Source organism: Falco cherrug, unplaced genomic scaffold (genome assembly GCF_023634085.1).
Source record: "Falco cherrug isolate bFalChe1 unplaced genomic scaffold, bFalChe1.pri U_21a, whole genome shotgun sequence".
Classification (NCBI taxonomy): Eukaryota; Metazoa; Chordata; class Aves; order Falconiformes; family Falconidae; genus Falco; species Falco cherrug.
Window position 1 is genome coordinate 410,866 of NW_026599289.1, and position 20,160 is coordinate 431,025.

At 53.3% G+C, this 20,160-nt stretch overlaps 1 protein-coding gene across 1 annotated transcript; it reads right to left on the bottom strand.

Moving 5' to 3' along the window:
- Positions 1-3,184: 3,184 nt before the first annotated feature.
- Positions 3,185-8,904, bottom strand: LOC129734969 (vigilin-like). Its single transcript, XM_055700379.1, has 7 exons — positions 8,770-8,904; positions 7,698-7,852; positions 7,145-7,360; positions 5,297-5,503; positions 4,604-4,819; positions 3,546-3,752; positions 3,185-3,331 (listed from the first exon to the last, which is right to left on the bottom strand). Exons 1-7 carry the CDS (start codon positions 8,843-8,845, stop codon positions 3,200-3,202), a joined length of 1,209 nt encoding a protein of 402 aa, XP_055556354.1. The 5' UTR covers positions 8,846-8,904; the 3' UTR covers positions 3,185-3,199.
- Positions 8,905-20,160: the final 11,256 nt, after the last annotated feature.

The window sequence follows — 20,160 nt, forward strand, 5'->3', positions numbered from 1 at the left end:
AAGCGCCTGAACCGGAAAGGTTGAAGTTGACAGGTGGCAAGACACCTGGAGCAGTAAGCTACCGTTTTCCAAATTGCTACCTTAGCTCCTCAAATAAGATCCCTTTGGTTGCTTTGCATTATCCACATTTTGCACCGTCGTAAGATAGGCTTCAGGAGCTCTGATGAATTGGGATGACGGGCTGCCCCTTCTCGCGGGCTGGGGCACCACAAACTGGAGGGGTCTTGGAGGGTAGGACAGACCCTTGCCAGCTTCGTTCTGCTGGGCTTTCTTCTGCCTTCCTGGGACACGGTTCTGCCGTTATCCCTTGGGCAGCATTATCCCATTCTGGGGCGTGAGCCTTTTATTTTTAAATCTGCGATTTTGTATTTGACTTCTTGTAAGTATTTAGATTGATTAAGCACATTCCCAATGCATCTGAGAAACAACCTTTCTGTTTTTTCTTCTCTATCATTACAGGGTGGGAAAAGTCAAACAGACAAGGGATCTAATGACAGGAGGAGGCACAGCAGCTGCTTGGACCTATCAGAAACTACTGTCATACATGAGAAACGTGTCAGTGTTTGTTGGCCTGACATCCCTCTACTATTTCTGATTTCACCACCATACCTGCCCCTGCTTCTTTGTAGAGGATGAACAGAGAGGGTGCTGTGTGCAAGAAGTCTTTTGCCTGGGGCTCTGCGTTTGCTTCACCTGCACGGCTCCTTTGATCTTCCAAACGCACCCGTGGAACACAAAAGCACGTGCAGCAAAGTGACCTCGTGGAAGTGGACAACACCTAAACCAAAATCCACCAGCAGCACAATAAGGAATTGGACCAGAAGCCCCAGATTTTGAAAACCCTCAGCCCCTCCTCATACCTGTGCACCTGTCCACAGGTGCTGGCACCTCCTCGGCTGATGGAGGGGAGAGGCCGGCCACCTCCTCCCCAAAGATGTCCCCGCAGTTTTCAATCACAAACTGCACCAGCACGTTCCCCTGCACACATCAAAGCCTTGGTCTCAGCCTACGAGTTTTCTCCCTTTGAGCCTCCCAGTTCCCCCTGCCATCCCCCTGGGGAGGGAGGGAGGGAGGGAGGGAGCAGCTGTGTGTTGCACAGCTGGCGGCCCCGCTTGAACCACAGCAGCCTATGAGCAACAGTTAGCTGGTTGATGGTGAGAGTGCTCATCCTTCGTCCTCCATCAGGGTGCGGGCGTCTCCCGTATCACACTGGGACGCAAAAAAGCCTCAGCAGTCCGGCTGCTGTTGGAGCTGCTGGAAAAGCTTTTTGGGCGAGCCGACGTATTTGTAGTGGCCAGCATGGCAGTTTGCTTTATACCGTTGCCCTGAGCGTGGGCGTCTGAAGAAACTGCCCGGCAGTCAGTGTGCAGGGATGACGGCCGCAGGGGACAGCAAGCTGCAGGTGATGGTCAGCGGCGGCACCGTGTCTGCCTGCGTGTTGTCCCGGCTCTGAGCTAATGGCGCTGCTCCCCAGTGGAGCATCCATCGAGCCTGAGCACAGGCTGTGTCTTAGCCAGAATCCGAGCAGGAGCTGAGGGGACAGTGACACCTCCAGAGGTGCCATCCGGCCCCCACCTCCCTGTGTGACTGTGCTGTGAGTCCTAAAGCTCAGCCGTGATGCCCACTGGCAAGGAGTCTGGGCCAAGGGATGATCCCAAAGTCCTCCCCTAGGACGCACCACCAAACAGTATCTGCCCAGTCCCCAATTATCACATGGCAGACGTAGTCAGAAGAGAGGAAAGATCATTTTATTGAGGACATCAGCTGCAGGCTGGGGGGGTGGTGGCTACCCAGGAGCCCCAGGGCTTCAGGCAGGAAAACAGCACCTGCAACAATAAGAGCCAGGAAGCACTGCTAAAGCCACAAAGCCAGGACGAGGCGTGACTTGGTTGCCCTTGCTTTGGGGAACGCTTTACAAAGTGCCTTGAATCAGCGCTCCCGCCCAAAGGACTGGTTCTCTTCATTTACTCCAGCAGCCTCGGCAGACAATAAAAGCCTTACACAAGCAGCCTGCCACAGCAAGAAAGGATCTTCCTGACTTGCCGTTCAGTTCTCAAATGTTACGTTACTGCCTGTGGAACAGGGTTTAATAGGCTGTATTCCCAAGACCTCTGACTCCCCTTTACTGACCTGGGGCCTCGCGTTTGTGCTTTTCCCAAATGATATTCGTTCTAGTGTTTGGTCCACAGTTCCCCATTCTAGTATCTAATAGTGCATTCCACCACTTCATACGTTGACTTTTCAATCGCTTCGTCCGTCTCTGGCCGGCCCCCTCGCAGGGAACACGGAAACGCAGATCGGGACTCCCCACTCACTTCACAGTTAAACTGTGTCTCTCACACACATCACACTTGCTGGGCAGCCCTCAGCCACACAGGCAGCATGTTACATACAACTCTAGGAATGCTGACAGTTTGCGTTAGCACACAAAGTACGTGTTTCAATGAACAATTGCCAAAAACCAAGTTCTAATTTTTTCTGGCCCTAAGCAGGGGCCCTCTGCTCTGTTGCCCCTTCTTCCCCCAGTTTCTTACCGGAACTAGTAACTCCAGCTCACCAGCTCCTTGACCATGGCTTCAATCTGTTCCTGAGCCACATGCACATCTTCTGTAGGTCCTTCCAAAGTGATGTTATCCTCTCCTCCAGTGAATTTGATGTGAACCTTGAGGTGAAAGACAATGGATCTCTTAAGAATTTGCCAAGATCCAAGCCAGGCCAATGCTCTTGGTCAGGCCTACACCATCCATCCCTGCCACTAAGAGATGCGCTCCTTCCCAAAAAGCCCAAACAAAATCCCCACAATTTTACAAGTCAGTAACTTAACGATTTCGGCCATATGGCAGTGCCTAGAGCCCAAGGCTCTGGTGCTGTCCCAGTTTCTGCAAGGGCTTTGGAGAAGTTTACCCATCTAGCCTTTATCTAGATACCGCCTAACTCACCAGGGAGAAGCCTCGCTGCACTCGCCATTTCCAGGTATCCTACTACATCAGTTCTCAAAACAGCACCACATAAAGCTTCCTTGGAAGGGCTCAACCCATGACAATAACATAGGAGGAGCAGTGTTTGCAGCAGTAAAAGAGAGGGTTCCCTTGAACAGCAAAGATCTGTGTCATTTCCCCCTGGGTTTACCCACGCTAGAAGACACCTCTCTCTTCCGTGACGAGTGATCTGGACTAAACCTTTTTCTACGCCGGGGGTGCTAAGCTAACCAGCTCATCCATACCTTTGGCATCTGCTGAGTTATTTTGGCCAGGTTCTGTCCTTTCTTTCCAATAATGAAACGATGAAGCCAAGAGGGGGCAGAGACCGAGGAGACGGTAAAACTGTTGGCCTGAGAGACAGAAAAACAGAGAAGCTGTTTGATGGACAAACTGGGAGAGGCCTTCACAACAATTCAGTTCCAATTCCCATGCTGCACCTCCGGTATTGACTTCTAAGCTGCACCTCTAATGGCCCAAGAGAGACCACCCCCGCTACACCTGTCAGTGCTCACAAATGTATCTTCGCGGGACCTTCAAAGGAGGCCTAGCCCATCTTGTCAGTACCTTTGCATAGACTTCAGTCAATGCTTGCCCAAGTTTCTCAGGCTCGCCTCGCAGTATCAGCGTCTCCGAGCTACTGTCAGTGGGTGGGATCTCGACAGAGACTCCAGTCTTCTCCAAGATCTCCTGCAGGGAATTCCCCTTGGGGCCGATGACATACTTGTGCTGGGACTTCTTCACCTCCACTGCAATAGTAGTAGTCTTCTTTTTCTGTAGGGGCAGAGACACTGAGGCATCAATCACAAGGGGGCGGGGAAGGACAAGAGCGACAGGAAGAGGCACAAGATGCAGTCAAACTCTGCACCCAGCAAAGAGCAAAGCCAAGCTGAGCACAGTGGCTCGGCAGTACCCTAGCACCCCTTGGACCCCTGCCTACAGAAAGCCTTGTGCTCAAAAATTCACAGGGGAAGTACAAAACTAGCATGCTGGGTCAAGCTCCCTGGGACACGGCATGCAAGAGACCACACACACACACACACAGAGGCATGTCGTTGTCGTCGTCCCCGTCCCCCCGTTGGACAACAGGGTTCAACTCCCAGCCGTCTCCCAGGCAGTGCCGTGATGCAACACTGTGCAGGCTATAAGCCGATTGTTGAAATCCAGACCGGTACAAATACAGACCTAACCACGAGGAGAAACAGCCCAGCAACCCACAACAAGGATATTCACAGCAGCGTTGGCTGTGGGAAATAAACTGGAGTGACATTCGCTCTTCAGCAACTTCTGCTTATGTAGCAGCTTTGATACTGTCAGCTGGCCACCACTGTAGACTTCACACTTCTTTCCTTCCTTAGTAGCCCCGGTGTGAACAAGAGCCAGGGGAGCTCTTGGTGGCCTGCTAATTCCCACGATACAGAAAAGCCAGAAATCTGTCACCTCCCGGATAGTATCAGCCCAGCTCCCACTCTGCCGAGTGAGGAAACGGTAGGATTCGGGGTCATGTACTGCAAGGGCTGCTGAGCCAGAGGCAACCGAGGGATGCACAAAAGTAGAACAAGAAGGGAAGAGTGCCTAGGAGCGGGTGCCAGGGGAAGGTGGGAAGCTTTATGGACCATCCGTACCTTCTCCTCATAGATCTTCTTAACGCGAGCCACAGCCTGGGCTAGTTGCTCCTTTTCTCCGGTGAAGACTATCTCGGTCTTGTTGACACTGGGTGGAGGAATGTTGATGCGCGTCCCTGTGTCCTGCATGAGCTCCCTCACCAGCTTGTTGTAAGGGCCAGCAATGAAAGGGTGGTACACTTTCTCCACGTCCAGCCGCTCCACGGCACGCTTATCCTGGAAGAGCCCACAACAGACCTTGGTGGGAACTGCCCTCTATATTACAGTCTCTGCCAGGCACAGCTAAGTTCCCAGGGGTGTCCTGCCTGACACTCTGGCCCAAGCAACCTTCTCAGTTTGCGGGCTTGTAGATCTCCACCTCTTTCAATCTACAAATACGGTTGCTGCTGCTGCTCCTTGTTTACGATATTCACCCCTGTGATCTCCTGCCTTATCCCAGCTGGCACCTAAGACGCTTCACTTCAACTATCAAATGCTTGTTTGGGCTTCAGAGATGGACAAAACGCAGCACAAGAAGTTTCAGGACCTGGCAGCGGTGCTCATACAGCCGGCGAGTGGCACAGTATACGTCTCCGTTCAGGCTAACGTTAGCCACTGACTGTAGCCACGGTGGCTACAAACTCCGACTATACCGTGGGGAAGCAAAAAGGCTGACCAGCTAATGCCATGAGAGAGATCACAGTACTGAGGTACCTGCTCAGCGGAGATAAGCAGGATCTCGTGCCGGGCCTTCTCAATCCCTTCTTTAGTGCCGCTGATCTTGATCTGGTTGCTGGGGTCATCTGGGCGGGGGATCTGCATTTTGGTTGCAGTTTTGAGCTTCAGGTCCTGCAGCCTCTCACCCTTCTTTCCAATGACAAAACGGTGGTGCTCCTTGGGGATGGCAACTGTCGCTGAAGCCTGCGGCAGAAGAACCAAGCATCTGTGAAAAGCCTTGCCTGCACTGGCAGATCCACAGGAACAGAGCCAGGGAAAGCAAGGTAGACGCTGCTCAGCGGTACTGCTCCTCAGAGCAAACACAACGCCTTCCCAGCACATTCTGTCTGAGGGCTGACACTGTACCAGCTGATCTACAGTGCCTCTATGCCAGGAGTATAAAGCCCACCTTTCCCTCAAAACCCTTCTGTTTGCACAGGAGCAGTACTCTGAATTAGCAAAGGCCTTCCGACACAGACGAGGAGGTGCCTCTCCTCCAGTGTAAGACACCAGGCAACAACTGAGATGGCAGCGCACAGCTGGAGTTTATCTGAACTCTGGCATCTGCTGCCAAGGCTACAGAGAGCAAGACGTACAGTATGACTCCTAGGAAAGAGAAATTCAACACCAGAAACCTACTGCAGGAGGCAGGCAGCTAGCAGATGCTTACCGCTACTTAAGTGCTAAGGCGTCTTCAAGTGTAGCACATGCTGCTCCTGGGACTGCTTCTAGAAGGCCCCGCATGCAAAAGGGGTCCTTCTCAATCTACCATTAAAGGGCTGCTCTATACAAGGGCTTCCTGACTTCTTCCCTTCTCACTGAGTTTTTACAGGTCTGGTAGCTGATGACTGCTATCGTGCTCCTGATCCCTGTGATTAGGCAACCACTAACAGCAATCAGACAATGAACATTCAAGCTATAATGGAAAAATAAAGGATGAAGAAAAGATCACTCGGTGTGACTTTTCAGCTCTGTGTTCCTGTCCTGAAGCTAGCCAAGCCCAAGAGAAGCTGGAATACAGACACACCTTCCAGACCTGGGGCCAGGGCAGAAGGAGCTATATTTGAGAACAGTGGCTCACGGGTCTGTGGCGGCACGACCTGAACTGTTTTTTCAGATGCACATTGTGGATGTAGGGTTTCGTTCCTTTCTCTTTCCTCTGGCAGGGTATGACACAGGGGCTGAACAGCGCTAAGCAGACATGGTATTAACATTGCATTACCTACCTTTGGCATTATACTTTAAAACACACTGCAACACCTGGCTGCGATACATCCTAACAAGAGCTACCACCTTGACTATGAGCTCAAGAACCTTAAGGTAAGAGATCAAAACCTAGAGGACTGAAGCAACCGAAACAACAGGGTTGTGGCTCCTTACCAGTGTGCCTTGAGTTACACAATGCAGAACCCTGACCCGAAGCTTTTGGCTTTTGGCAGGACTTCCTTTCCTCTACTTTTCTTTCTCCCAGCCTTCCACGTTCTCCTCTGAAGGACTTCAGGAAAAGCACAGTCCCGTTCTCACACACTACTAGCTTTGTGTGTGAGGCTCCTGCACCCCCTCCAGCACCAGCACCTCAGCACAAAGTCACTGGTTGCAACTCAAATGTTCCAGAGATCGCAGGCTCCACGCTTCATGCAACACCACGGCCTGTAATTACCTTGGAACCCTATTTTAAGCCTCATTCCCATTCCAAATTGCCAGTTGGGTGCTTTGAAAACGTACAGCAAAGCTGAATTAGTCATACCTCTTTGGCTTACAAGCACACGGGCCCAAGGGTCTCAAAGCATTTGCGAGTCTTGGGGAAGAGCAAAGACGAAGGCAGAAACAGTTAGATGCCCTCACCCGAGTCTGCAGTCGAGCGACAATCTGCTTCCGAGCCTTCGTGACTGCTTCCGCCTTGCCAGAGACCACGATCGAAAGGCCCTGGTCCTTTGCGAGAGACAGCTCCAGGTGAGCTCCCGTCTTCCGCATGATGTCAAGGCAGATCTTGGCCTGCTCGCCTTCTCCAAACTGATTCATGCCCTTGTATTTCCTCTCCTCCAGTGGCACATGGAACACCTGCTCAGCCACGGGACAGACACAAGCAGGGCACAGCAAGGTGTCAGTGTGCTTTGGATTGTCAGTGCCTCCCTCTGCAATCCTCCCTTCAGGCCTGTTCCAGCTATCTGTGCAACAGGGATGCAGAGCTTTGTCTGGGCAGTTTTTCAACACATCCCTCCCCCTCCAGAGCAGTCCTAGCATTCAGCTTCAGTCTTCCTTGTGCGCCAGGGCAAAGGACAGCAAAGAGGCAGTTACTCTGACACACTAAGGGATTTCATACTCCAGGGAAAGCTTCACTTCACCTACTTTTTGGAGGGATGAAAAGGAGGGAGATAAGACACCCACTCCCACCAACCTGAGTGATGACAGAAGCCTTTATTGGCCGGATTTTGCTCCAGGGCCCAGCAGGTTCCCGGGCAGCTTCCAAACATGGTGCTTTCTCAGGGAGCGCAGGGAAGGCTTCCTCGTAGGTGGGAGGATCCTTCTCTTCTTCAGAGTTTAAAGCTGTTACTGCGGTGAAGCAAACAAGGCAAATGAGATGCTCTCCCCACAGAAACGCCCCCATTCATAGGCAGTGCAACTCTATTGAGGCATCATCAAAGAGGGACAACAAAGGACTTGTGCACTACTATTCATCCTGCTACAGTTATGCTTGTGGAGAGCAGCCGAGTCGGGAGCACAGCTGAGCTCAGCACAGCACAGACTGCAGTAGGTGCCGCCATGGATGCAGGAAGCAACCGTGCAAGTGAATGGTGGCAGCAAACAAGCACATTATGGCCAACTTTGTTGAGAGGAGCTTGATCGGGGGACAACAGGCCAAGCAGAAGGAAATCAAAGGGACACAGCAAGGCTGTAGGTCAGAAGGGGACAAGACAGACACATGCCCAGGAAGAAGGCAGAGAGAAGCAGAAGCACTCTAGTTGGGGCAGAGTCCAGGGAAAGCCTGTAGCTTATGTTCGACTCAGCTGTGCACTGGGCTGTGCCAAGCGGGCCAGCTCGCAGCTGGAGAATGGGTGCCGAGACCCATCAGTGAGTCAGTCAATACGGTTATAATGACTTTCCCCAACACCTGGCTGAGCAAAGGAGGAAGTGACAATCCAGCACACTGATCCCACGAGGCTCTCTTGCAGCCCAATGACCCATGCTTGCACATGCCCTGCCCCACGGCTGACAGCGTTGCTAGCCAGAGCTCTGTGAAGATCTGAGGCTTGCCTCCGCCTGGCCCTGCACTGTGCAGCACCACCGATGTGCTCCTGTGGGTGGAAAGCCAGAGTCTGGCAGGCCGCCAGCCTAGGAATGGCGAACGCCGTGCCTGGACACTTAGGGGGAGCCGGAGGCATGGAGCGAGCTTGGCTAACAGCAAGGAACCTTGCCTGCGCAGTCTCTATTTAGAGGCACATCACAGGAACTCAGCTGTGTCTTCTCACCTTTCACCTGCTGCTGCGTCAAGCCACTGCGGTGTTCGGCAAAGCTCTCCTGGGTCAAAAGTGCCACCGAGCTCATCGTCGACCTCCCACGCACACACACAATCTGGGTATGCCACTGGAAGAGACAGAGGAGGCAACGCTATTACCAGCACCATTCAAGATGCACACAAGTCACTCCAGGAAGGCAAAAGACGTGTTTACTGAGCACTTTTCCAGCCGGCCTCTTGAGAAGCGCCTACAGGGCCAGTCTGCTGCCCTGTTCTCTTGCTGAACCACACAGAAACTCAGGGGGGATTTTTCCTCATAGCACAGCGGGCATCAAAACCAGAGCTCCTCGTTAAGAAGGCAGAGGATGTGCAACCTAAGAAGCCTCTTGGAAAGGGGGACACCCCAAGCTGTTAAAGCATACTCTCATTAATCTATCAAGTATTAATGGCGTGCAGTTTTAAAACCAGTCTCCCAAGGTACACATAGGCAGTGCAAGACCCTTGTGGAACCCTGGAGAGAAAACAAAAAAGAGCCCAGGATGCTGCCTCTTCCTGAAAAACTTACGCCTTGATTACCAACCGAGCATGAGCACCTGGGGCCCAGAGAGCAGCTCCTGGTGTCTCCAGCTCCTCTGCAATCCCTCCCACAACAGGCTCTACCGAGCGTGACCTTCCCTTCCGCTCCACGTACAGTCTCACAGCCCACAGTAAATACCACAGCCTCCTGGTAGCAGACTCTGCTGGAACTGCTTCTAGAACTCCCCCCCACCCCACCCCACCCCCCCCAGAAAAACAATCACCCAAACAAAAAAACTACCTGCAAAGCCCACTACAGTACATCATGCAGCCTAACAGTTTCTTCTCTCAAGGTTAGGAACATTAGGAAGAGAGGCCTAATCCTGCAGCTGGGTTTTACTTTCCTGTCTCTACTTTATCTGTTTTCATATTTTAATACAAAGAACACCTCCCTACTTCTTGCACAGACCCGTGTTGCAAAAGTTTTACAGGCTCTGGGCCTCTCAGTGACATGCTCTTGGACAAGTGAGACTCCTTACATGCTGGGTGAACATGCCTTTCCCAGCCCACTTCAGAAAAGCCCCGGACTTTCTGCAGCAGTGCATGTCTTTGTCAAGGATGTCACAGCATTTCCCTAAGGGTAATGCTGCAGAAAGAAGGCTGCTCTTGTGCTTGATCCACAGGGGCTAAAAGGCTTGTATTTCTTGTTATAGTGTCTGCTCAGGCCGTGCCTGGGTGCCCACTCCTGCTAAGGATGGGACCAACGGATCTGCAACTTCTCTCTTTCTGGCCGCAAGGGAAGTGCAAAGGCAGTTTCCAGATCCTGCCTTTACTGCTTGTCAGCTTCAAAACAGCCACGAGGACACCTGCCAGGCTCTTGCTCTCCTGCTGTAAGGTTCATTTGATAAGCTCTGCACAGTATAGGCCTGAGGATTTTCTTCTGTAGCATTCTTGAACACAAAACAAATGTGAACCATAGTTTAGTACTTTTTTTTTTTTTTTTTTAAGAGAAACAATGCTTTCACATGAAGTGGGTATTTTGCAGAAACCCACAGATCAAATTGTCAGATACCCTCACAGCCACGGCGAATGAACTTTTTCAGCCATACGCTCGCATTCAGTTTGAACATGTTAGACTGGTCTCAGTGCAGCTGCTGACTGCTCTAACCACCTGACTGGTAGCGGCCTGGGTGAATGACCTGGATCCCCGCAGCAGCACAATCCTAAGTGCACTTGTATCAGCTTAACATGCTTCTATATGCAAAGGGAAGAGTATGTTTTGGGAAAGGCAGTATCAGCGGAAATACTGTAACCAATAGCACATCTTGATTTTCTTTGACAAGGTGTGAACCGCACAGGGGGGCTTATCTGGGATGGCTCTGCACTCTGATAACAGCTGTAAAATCCAGGGTTACAGATCTCTCTTCCAATAGGCCGTACCCTCTTCAGAAGCAGCTTAATGTGCATTGGGAAAAAAAGACTAGCTACCTGACCGAGAGCAACTGCCCTTATCCTACCAAAGAAAAAGTTACCATTGTTACCGGAGAGCGGCGGGGAGGCGACTGGGCGACCGCCCCCCGCAGCCCTGTCCCCTCGGGGGTGGCCCCGGCCCTCCCACCAACCCGCGGGGCAGCCGCCACAGACAGGGGGAGCGCGACGTGACTCAGGGATTTTGTCCGTGCCCTGGGTGCCGCCGGAGCGCTCCCCGTTGCCGGCGCAGTGCGGGGCGGCCACTGCGTGGGGGAGCGGCTGGGGAGGCCGGCAGGTTGGGCGGGTGCAGGAGGCCGGTGGGCCGAGCCCCTCCGCGCAGCCCCCGCACCCCCGCTCGCTGCGGAGGGTTGCGCTGGCGGCACGTGGGCCACACCACGCCAATGGGAAAGGCCGAGACCACAGAGTGCAGTCGGGTGCTCGCTGGACATCCCGCTTGCGGAGCCCGTCTCTCTGCTGCCGCTGTCTTGTTGGAGGCAGCGCAACCCGCCCGGCCGCAGAGACGGGCCCGCACCCTCCTCCCGCTATAGCTGAGGCTATACCCCCAACCCCCACCGCCCGCCCCGCGCGGCCAGTGCCACCGCGTGCCCCGGGACCGGCCTTACCTCTAGTAGGCCCGCAGCTAAGCCTATGCTGGGCACGAGGCCGAGGGGCCTGCCGTCATCGTGGTCAAGAAGAGAGATGTGTGTGACCTCCCAACATACGGGTGGTCCCTCCCCTGTGTGCCCTTTGTCAGCCGGTTGCTAGGGGAAGAGCCCGACTCGTTCCCATAGCAACCGACCAAAGGGCACATGGGGGCGGGGCCACACCTGTGTTGGCAGGTCACGCACTTCTCTCCTCTTCACCAAGATGGTGCCCCGGGACCGGCTTTACCTCTCGTAGGCCTGCAGCGAAGCCTGTGCTGGGCACGAGGCCGAGGGGCCCGCCTCTTCCCGCCAGCTGTGCGCGCGTGGGAGCGGCGGTCGGGGTCGCTGGCTGCGCGAGGCGCGGGGCAAAGGTGAGGAGACGCGGCGGGAGGGGGGCGGCCAGCGGCGCTGCCCTCCCTCAGCGGGGCTCGGGGGTCTGCCTGCGTGGCCCCCGTCTGGAGGGGCGGTGCAGGACAGCCCCTTCCCCGGCTCTCCGGGAACTCTCCGGGAAGCCCCTCTGGGGTGCTGAGCAGGTGCTGGTGAGGAGGAAGCAGCCGAGGGGAGCTGCGGGGTGGGGCACACACACACCCCTACCACCACCACCCCCATACCCACAAACACCCCCGCCCACCCCGGTCCATCCCTAAAATCCTTCATCAATTCCCACCCGTCCGTCCCTAAACCCCTTCCCCCGCCCCCTCCCCTACTCCCGTCCCTCTGTCCCTGGCATGGCCCAACTGCCCAGCACCACCAGACCACTCTGGCCCAAACACCATAAGGCAATGGTTCCCACCTGACAACAGCAAGTCGAGGAACCTTTTTTTTCCTAAATAAAGACATTTTTGCTTCATATGCTGCCCACTACACCAAATTATGTCTTGCTGACTGACTGGATACCCAGCAAAGATGAACTCCACATCAAATCGATCAAATATATCAATCATTGAAACATATCCAAGGTAGTTTCTTGTATTATAATACAGGAAAATAGCATGCAATATGATAAAAGGAAACAGCAGTAGCTATTGTGAGCGATATGACAAAAGAGCAATAGGAGCGAAGCACCAAATTGTCACTGCAAAGCCTTAACGAGACTAAGGAAAGGAGACATCACCAATTCCAACCCCAACATCACACAAGACCACCCTTTATCTGGGAGCGCCCTTGCAGCCGGCACCAGCAGTCTCTTGGGAAATGGGAAATTCCCCTGGAGAAGGTGCCAGAAAGGAATTCCCCTGCTGCTTCTCAACCTGCCCTGGCAGACATGTGAGGCACAGCACAAAAGTTCTGCTCCCTGATTTCTGTGGTGAGCAAAATTGACACGGCACATTTGCAATATTACACAGACCCAAGAAGTCACCTTGGAAAAGTAAAAGCTCCCCTGGAGAAGTGCAGCGAATGAAGAGACGGGACGCAGCTTGATGCAAGCAAGTTGTCCCTTTATTAGTGATTTTCTTACAATTATATATGTTTCTACCTTCTACATATTACACACTGATTGGTTAAATCTTAAGCGTAAGAAACACTGATTGGTTAATATTTAAGGCACACCGTTAGAACAATAGGTACTTACTAGTTTATCTTGACCTAGCAATAATTTTTATTCCAAGGTTAGGGAGTTTCTTTCTACGCGGCTTTCTTAATTACATATCGGCGCCATCTGTTCCCTTATCTGGCTACTTTGTTTCTCTGTCCGTCTGGTTGCCTCCTCAACTGTGACGGCTCAGGGGTCTGCAGTTAGCTTGTTCCTTTGCTCCCAGGGCTTGTGCCCTACAAGTTCTAACAAGTCTCTGTTCATCAGGCTATCAGTACTTGGACTCTTGTCCTTGAGGCCTTGTCCTACAGAGAAGGTGCAAGGAAGGAGTTCTCTTGCTGTTTCTCACCCTCCCCTTGCAGCCATGTAAGGAACAGCACAAAAGTTCTGCTCCCTGCTTTCTGCTCGGAGAAAAAGAAAATTGACCTCTCATACCTGGAATCATTCACATTCCAAAAGAAGCCACCTTGGGAACGTGCAGCGCTGCTCCCCTGGAGAAGGTTCCAGAAAGGAATTCTCTTGCTGCTTTTCGCCCTGCCCTGGTAGCCCTGTCAGGCACAGAGCACAAGTTCTGCTCCCTGCTTTCTGTGGTGAGCAAAATTGGCCTCTTTTCATTGGCAGTCATGCACAGCCCCAAAAAACTCACCTTGACAAAGTGCAGCAGTGCTCCCTGGAGAAGGTGCCAGGAAGGAATTCTCTTGCTGTTTCTCTCCCTGCCCTTGCAACCATGTGGGGAGAAGCACAAAAGTCCTTCTCCCTGCTTCCTGTGGTGAGGAAATTGACCAAAAACTTATGCACTCATGCAGAACCAGAGCTCACCCGGTGAAAGTGCAGCACTGCTCCCCTGGAGAAGGTGCCAGGCAGGAATTCTCTTGCTGCTTCTCACCATGCCCTGGGAGCCATGTGAGGCTCTGCTCCCTGATTTCTGTGGTGAACAAAATTGACCGGTTTAGTTGTACTCACGGAGAGACAAGACTTTCTTACTCAAAAGCAAAACCAGAAAGCCACACAGGCTTGGGAATCCTCTTCTTCTTCTGCGTGGCTGGTGACTTCCCATGGCTATTCCTCAAGGCAGGATAAACAACCATGAATTTGGAAGCCCGCATAAATTCAAGTACACTTAGTCCTCTGACAGTCACTACTTGTGGGCCAGCAGTCCTCTCACCCCTCCACTGATCTGCCTCTTAGTCCTCTAGCAGTCATTCTCCATGGAGGGACCACAAGTCCTCCATACCTACCTACCAACTCACCAGAAATGAGTCAGACCACATCAGAAGTAACACTGCCTGACCTGCAGGAGATATAGAAACCATCATTACTGGTCGACAAGACAGAAAAAACACCGCCATCCACCAGACAGCAGAAAAACAACCAGAAGAAACATTGTATACAAACCAAAGGCCCCCACCCAAACCCTGCAAAGGCCAAAAACATGAAAAAAGGCACTCTCCACATAAAAAAACCAAACCAAAACCACACAAAGAACACATAATAAGATCACACTACCATAACCCCAGGAATACAGAGCCAACAAACCCAGATTCTGTCCATAAAAATAACACGCTTTAACGCTTCACTCGCTTAACCTCTGGCATACCATAACCTTGTCGCCCCCAAACCCCAGCACGCTGTAGCCCTAAGGCAACACAAAATGGAACACAAAGTCCCTGGAGATCTCTGTCAGGGCCTTCAGGTGGACGCTGACCTCAGGCATCGTAACCTTGAAGTGGGAGCCATGTGGAGGCACCAGAACATCACCGGCACCCATCTTCACACCCTGAAACAGTGCCTGGGATAAACGCTCCTGGGCAGAAAGACTGAGGCACTCGGAGGCTTTGAACCGGCCGGCCACAGTCACAGGGCTTGAGCTCATCATTTCTGTGTCAGAGCCACCAGGCAGGTGGCCCCATCCTCCCAGAGAGACCCCTCAGGGCACCTGTACCCAGCTCCAGGGGGCTGGATACACAGCCTCGGATCCATGGTGGGAGGGGTGCTTTAATCCTGGGAGCGGGATTTCTGACAGTGCCCCTGAGGAGGAAAGCCTCCTCAGGCCTGGAAGCCTGAGAGACATCCCTGCGCTGCTCCACACGTCACCAAAAGCAGGGGCTGAGGAAGGCTGCTTTGGGGCCCGTCGAGGGAACCAGCTCCCCTGGGCTGCTCTGCGGCCACTGGCTGCCGTTGCTGTCACGCAGGTCTCAGTGCTGCTCTGCAGTCGGCCGTCACCTCCCTGCGCGACACTCTCCAGCGCAGCACACGTCTGCACTGGCTCTCCCTGGGGACAAAGATCACAAGCGAGGGATGGGCTTGGCTTTGCCCCCAGTCCCAGGCTGCCACCAGAGAGACCTGCCACCCCCGCCCCAGCTGTGCGATGTGGGCACCACGTACAGCTGCAGACGTGGGTCAGGGCAGCTGTGGGCAGGGGGCAAGCCCCGTGGCGGTGCCCCCGGCGCTGGCAGCAGGCAGAGCTGGGGAGAGCGAGGGGCAGCCCAGGGCAGCCGGCAGCTGGCGGCGGGGCCCGGCAGGGTGCAGCACCCTCAGCAATGCCCGGCTCCTTGCGCCTCGGCCCCAGGGCTGCAGCGCAGGGCTGGCCCCAGCCGGGGCTGGGCTGGGAACAGCCAGGCAGGGCCCCCTGGCAGCCCCGGCACGCACCTGCTCCCTGCATGGGGCAGCCTGGTCCTTTGCAATCGACCCCGTGGCATCCAGAGAAGGGCCCTGCCCTGGGCCAGAGCCATCTCTGCAGGCAGGAGGCCTTCCTCGGCGTCCGTCCCTCAAATCCCTCCCTCCGGCCCCCACAGTCCGTCCCTAAAACACTTCCCCTCGCCCCCAGTCCCTGCGAGCGGGGAATCCGCCTCCCCAGCTTTGAGCCCGGGCGGCGCAAGCCCCCCCAGGGCTCACCCTGCCATCCATGTGGTTCCTGGAAGAAACACCATCCCACCATGCCCGCAGGCAAACCGCTATCCCTATGGACACAATGGGGGCAGCCGGCACGGGGCAGGGGGGGGGGGGTGTCACCCTCGGGGCTATTCTAGTGAGCAACACTCAGAGAGGCCAAAAACTGGAGTGCAGGGGTGATGCCGGCATTACAGCCGGCTGCAAGCGAAAGGCACTCAATGGGCATGGGCGCTGCTGGGAGGGAAAGCGCCACGTCAGGACGGTCGGGAATCTCGGCTGGCTGGGAGGGAGCTCCATCGAGCGCTCAGAGTCGAGGCTTGAGATCCTTGCAGCCACGGAGGTTTTTGCACGGAGAGCTGCGCTAAGCAAGGCTGGTTTATCACTTTGGCTGCAACACGAGCGTGCTGCACCCATGCATGTGTGCTTCCCCTGAGCCGACAGAGAACTTTCTCTCCTGGGCTTTGTTCCCTCTGGGACAGCGGCTGTGAGCGAGGCAGGGCTGTCAGATATGCACAGCAGGGGTCGAGGGGCTCAGAACGGATAAACCCCCCGGCCTGCGCCCGGCCCTGCCCCTCTCTTACAGCCTCCATGGCAGTTCCCCTGCAGCTGAATAGAACCATCAACGCTCTGTCTTCAGTGCAGTTTCTTGTACATAGAAAAAGGGGACAGCACAAAGCGTGAAGCAAAGCCAAGAAGGTGGCACCTGATTTTAAAAAGAATACATTCAGTACATCACAAAAAAATGCGGTGGAACTCACTCTTCCAATTGGGTTAGGCAGGAGGAAAATGGATTTGGAAAGCAAATAAGAATCGCTCACTTCAAGCTATAAGGTGGCTACTAAACACAGACTCTCCCGTGCATGTCCTGCTCATTAGTTCTGCGCTTTGGACATGCCTGCGGCTTCCCTGAAGCACCCTCTCTGGGTTACTCTTCCAAAGGGGTTCCTGGGACATCTGCATAGGGAAGCTGCCTGAAGCAATCACCGTTTGTTATCCTGTCAGGTTTCAGCCAGGGCAGATAGCCTGTGCATGCAGGGACTACAAACTGCAGGCATCGCAACTTGTGGATCCCAGGAAAAAGGGGGTACACGATATGAATTTACGGTACAAGGCTGTCACTGAAACAAGCCATGTGAAGTGGAATATAGTACTTCTAGCACCAGTGAAATAGTGTACGTTAAAAGAGTATTCATCTATATACAAAAAAGTCATGAAAACTTATTTTCAGGACATTTCTCAAGATCTTGAGAAATAGACCTCTGTTTACTGGTAAGGGAAGAAGAAGTAAGAAACTAAAAAGTGTCCATCCCAATACACACACCACCACCACAAACACCACGACCCGCCCCCAAATTACCTCAGGTGAGCCGCGGCCTTTTTAAAAAGTGCCAGCATCTAAAGCGTATGTAGTGACCTGGAACAACGTTGCTGCATATTTGGGATTCAGATGATACAGGGCAGCGTGAGGATTGCTAACATGGACAAAACAGCGGGACTTACTTTGCCTCTTTATTTCGGTAGCTAGGTAAATAGCTAAGGATTGAGGCTCTTGTGGCGAGGTGTCTGCTTACCCTTGAGCAAACAGTACTTCCATAAGTGCAAAACCAAACCTGCAACGTTGGGAATGGCAGTTTCCTGCTGACACGCATTTTTTTCCAAAAGGCAGGTGTCTGCTTCCTATCTGGGGCCATCTTTGTGCACGCTAAAAATAGTTCATGCCCTTAGTGCAGTGCTGAGAGTTTTGAAAGATGGACAGCAGTGTCTGGTACACACCTTCTTCAGGAAGGTCAGGAAGGGCTTCTTGACCTTCCTGAATTTTTTCAGCGGTTGATCTCGAAAAGCTTTTCTTCTCTCCTTTTCTCTTCTGGTGTGCTTTCAGCCTCTTCTCCAGAGACCTGTTTTCCCTTTCTGTTTCTTTGCTTTTCATTTTCCTGAAACGAAAGACCCTGCAAACCTTGATATTCCACAGTGTTATTAGAGAGGTAAAACCACGATCAACTGGAATCAGTTCTCATTTTAAACAAAGGGAGCTCATTTTACCTTCTTTCCTCTGAAAGGCTCATCAGCTGTTCCGGGTCTACCGAGGAGTCTGCTGTGCTCTCGGGGGTGGTTGGAAGCAAAGGTACAAGCGCCTGAACCGGAAAGGTTGAAGTTGACAGGTGGCAAGACACCTGGAGCAGTAAGCTACCGTTTTCCAAATTGCTACCTTAGCTCCTCAAATAAGATCCCTTTGGTTGCTTTGCATTATCCACATTTTGCACCGTCGTAAGATAGGCTTCAGGAGCTCTGATGAATTGGGATGATGGGCTGCCCCTTCTCGCGGGCTGGGGCACCACAAACTGGAGGGGTCTTGGAGGGTAGGACAGACCCTTGCCAGCTTCGTTCTGCTGGGCTTTCTTCTGCCTTCCTGGGACACGGTTCTGCCGTTATCCCTTGGGCAGCATTATCCCATTCTGGGGCGTGAGCCTTTTATTTTTAAATCTGCGATTTTGTATTTGACTTCTTGTAAGTATTTAGATTGATTAAGCACATTCCCAATGCATCTGAGAAACAACCTTTCTGTTTTTTCTTCTCTATCATTACAGGGTGGGAAAAGTCAAACAGACAAGGGATCTAATGACAGGAGGAGGCACAGCAGCTGCTTGGACCTATCAGAAACTACTGTCATACATGAGAAACGTGTCAGTGTTTGTTGGCCTGACATCCCTCTACTATTTCTGATTTCACCACCATACCTGCCCCTGCTTCTTTGTAGAGGATGAACAGAGAGGGTGCTGTGTGCAAGAAGTCTTTTGCCTGGGGCTCTGCGTTTGCTTCACCTGCACGGCTCCTTTGATCTTCCAAACGCACCCGTGGAACACAAAAGCACGTGCAGCAAAGTGACCTCGTGGAAGTGGACAACACCTAAACCAAAATCCACCAGCAGCACAATAAGGAATTGGACCAGAAGCCCCAGATTTTGAAAACCCTCAGCCCCTCCTCATACCTGTGCACCTGTCCACAGGTGCTGGCACCTCCTCGGCTGATGGAGGGGAGAGGCCGGCCACCTCCTCCCCAAAGATGTCCCCGCAGTTTTCAATCACAAACTGCACCAGCACGTTCCCCTGCACACATCAAAGCCTTGGTCTCAGCCTACGAGTTTTCTCCCTTTGAGCCTCCCAGTTCCCCCTGCCATCCCCCTGGGGAGGGAGGGAGGGAGGGAGGGAGCAGCTGTGTGTTGCACAGCTGGCGGCCCCGCTTGAACCACAGCAGCCTATGAGCAACAGTTAGCTGGTTGATGGTGAGAGTGCTCATCCTTCGTCCTCCATCAGGGTGCGGGCGTCTCCCGTATCACACTGGGACGCAAAAAAGCCTCAGCAGTCCGGCTGCTGTTGGAGCTGCTGGAAAAGCTTTTTGGGCGAGCCGACGTATTTGTAGTGGCCAGCATGGCAGTTTGCTTTATACCGTTGCCCTGAGCGTGGGCGTCTGAAGAAACTGCCCGGCAGTCAGTGTGCAGGGATGACGGCCGCAGGGGACAGCAAGCTGCAGGTGATGGTCAGCGGCGGCACCGTGTCTGCCTGCGTGTTGTCCCGGCTCTGAGCTAATGGCGCTGCTCCCCAGTGGAGCATCCATCGAGCCTGAGCACAGGCTGTGTCTTAGCCAGAATCCGAGCAGGAGCTGAGGGGACAGTGACACCTCCAGAGGTGCCATCCGGCCCCCACCTCCCTGTGTGACTGTGCTGTGAGTCCTAAAGCTCAGCCGTGATGCCCACTGGCAAGGAGTCTGGGCCAAGGGATGATCCCAAAGTCCTCCCCTAGGACGCACCACCAAACAGTATCTGCCCAGTCCCCAATTATCACATGGCAGACGTAGTCAGAAGAGAGGAAAGATCATTTTATTGAGGACATCAGCTGCAGGCTGGGGGGGTGGTGGCTACCCAGGAGCCCCAGGGCTTCAGGCAGGAAAACAGCACCTGCAACAATAAGAGCCAGGAAGCACTGCTAAAGCCACAAAGCCAGGACGAGGCGTGACTTGGTTGCCCTTGCTTTGGGGAACGCTTTACAAAGTGCCTTGAATCAGCGCTCCCGCCCAAAGGACTGGTTCTCTTCATTTACTCCAGCAGCCTCGGCAGACAATAAAAGCCTTACACAAGCAGCCTGCCACAGCAAGAAAGGATCTTCCTGACTTGCCGTTCAGTTCTCAAATGTTACGTTACTGCCTGTGGAACAGGGTTTAATAGGCTGTATTCCCAAGACCTCTGACTCCCCTTTACTGACCTGGGGCCTCGCGTTTGTGCTTTTCCCAAATGATATTCGTTCTAGTGTTTGGTCCACAGTTCCCCATTCTAGTATCTAATAGTGCATTCCAC

Coding starts and splice junctions, on each gene's coding strand:
- LOC129734969 (XM_055700379.1), bottom strand. CDS start 8,845: ATGAGCTCGGTGGCACTTTTGACCCAGGAGAGCTTTGCCGAACACCGC. Junction 4,820..5,296: donor TGCTTATCTCCGCTGAGCAG/GTACCTCAGTAC, acceptor GGGCTCTTCCAG/GATAAGCGTGCCGTGGAGCG. Junction 3,332..3,545: donor TGACTGAAGTCTATGCAAAG/GTACTGACAAGA, acceptor TCTGTCTCTCAG/GCCAACAGTTTTACCGTCTC.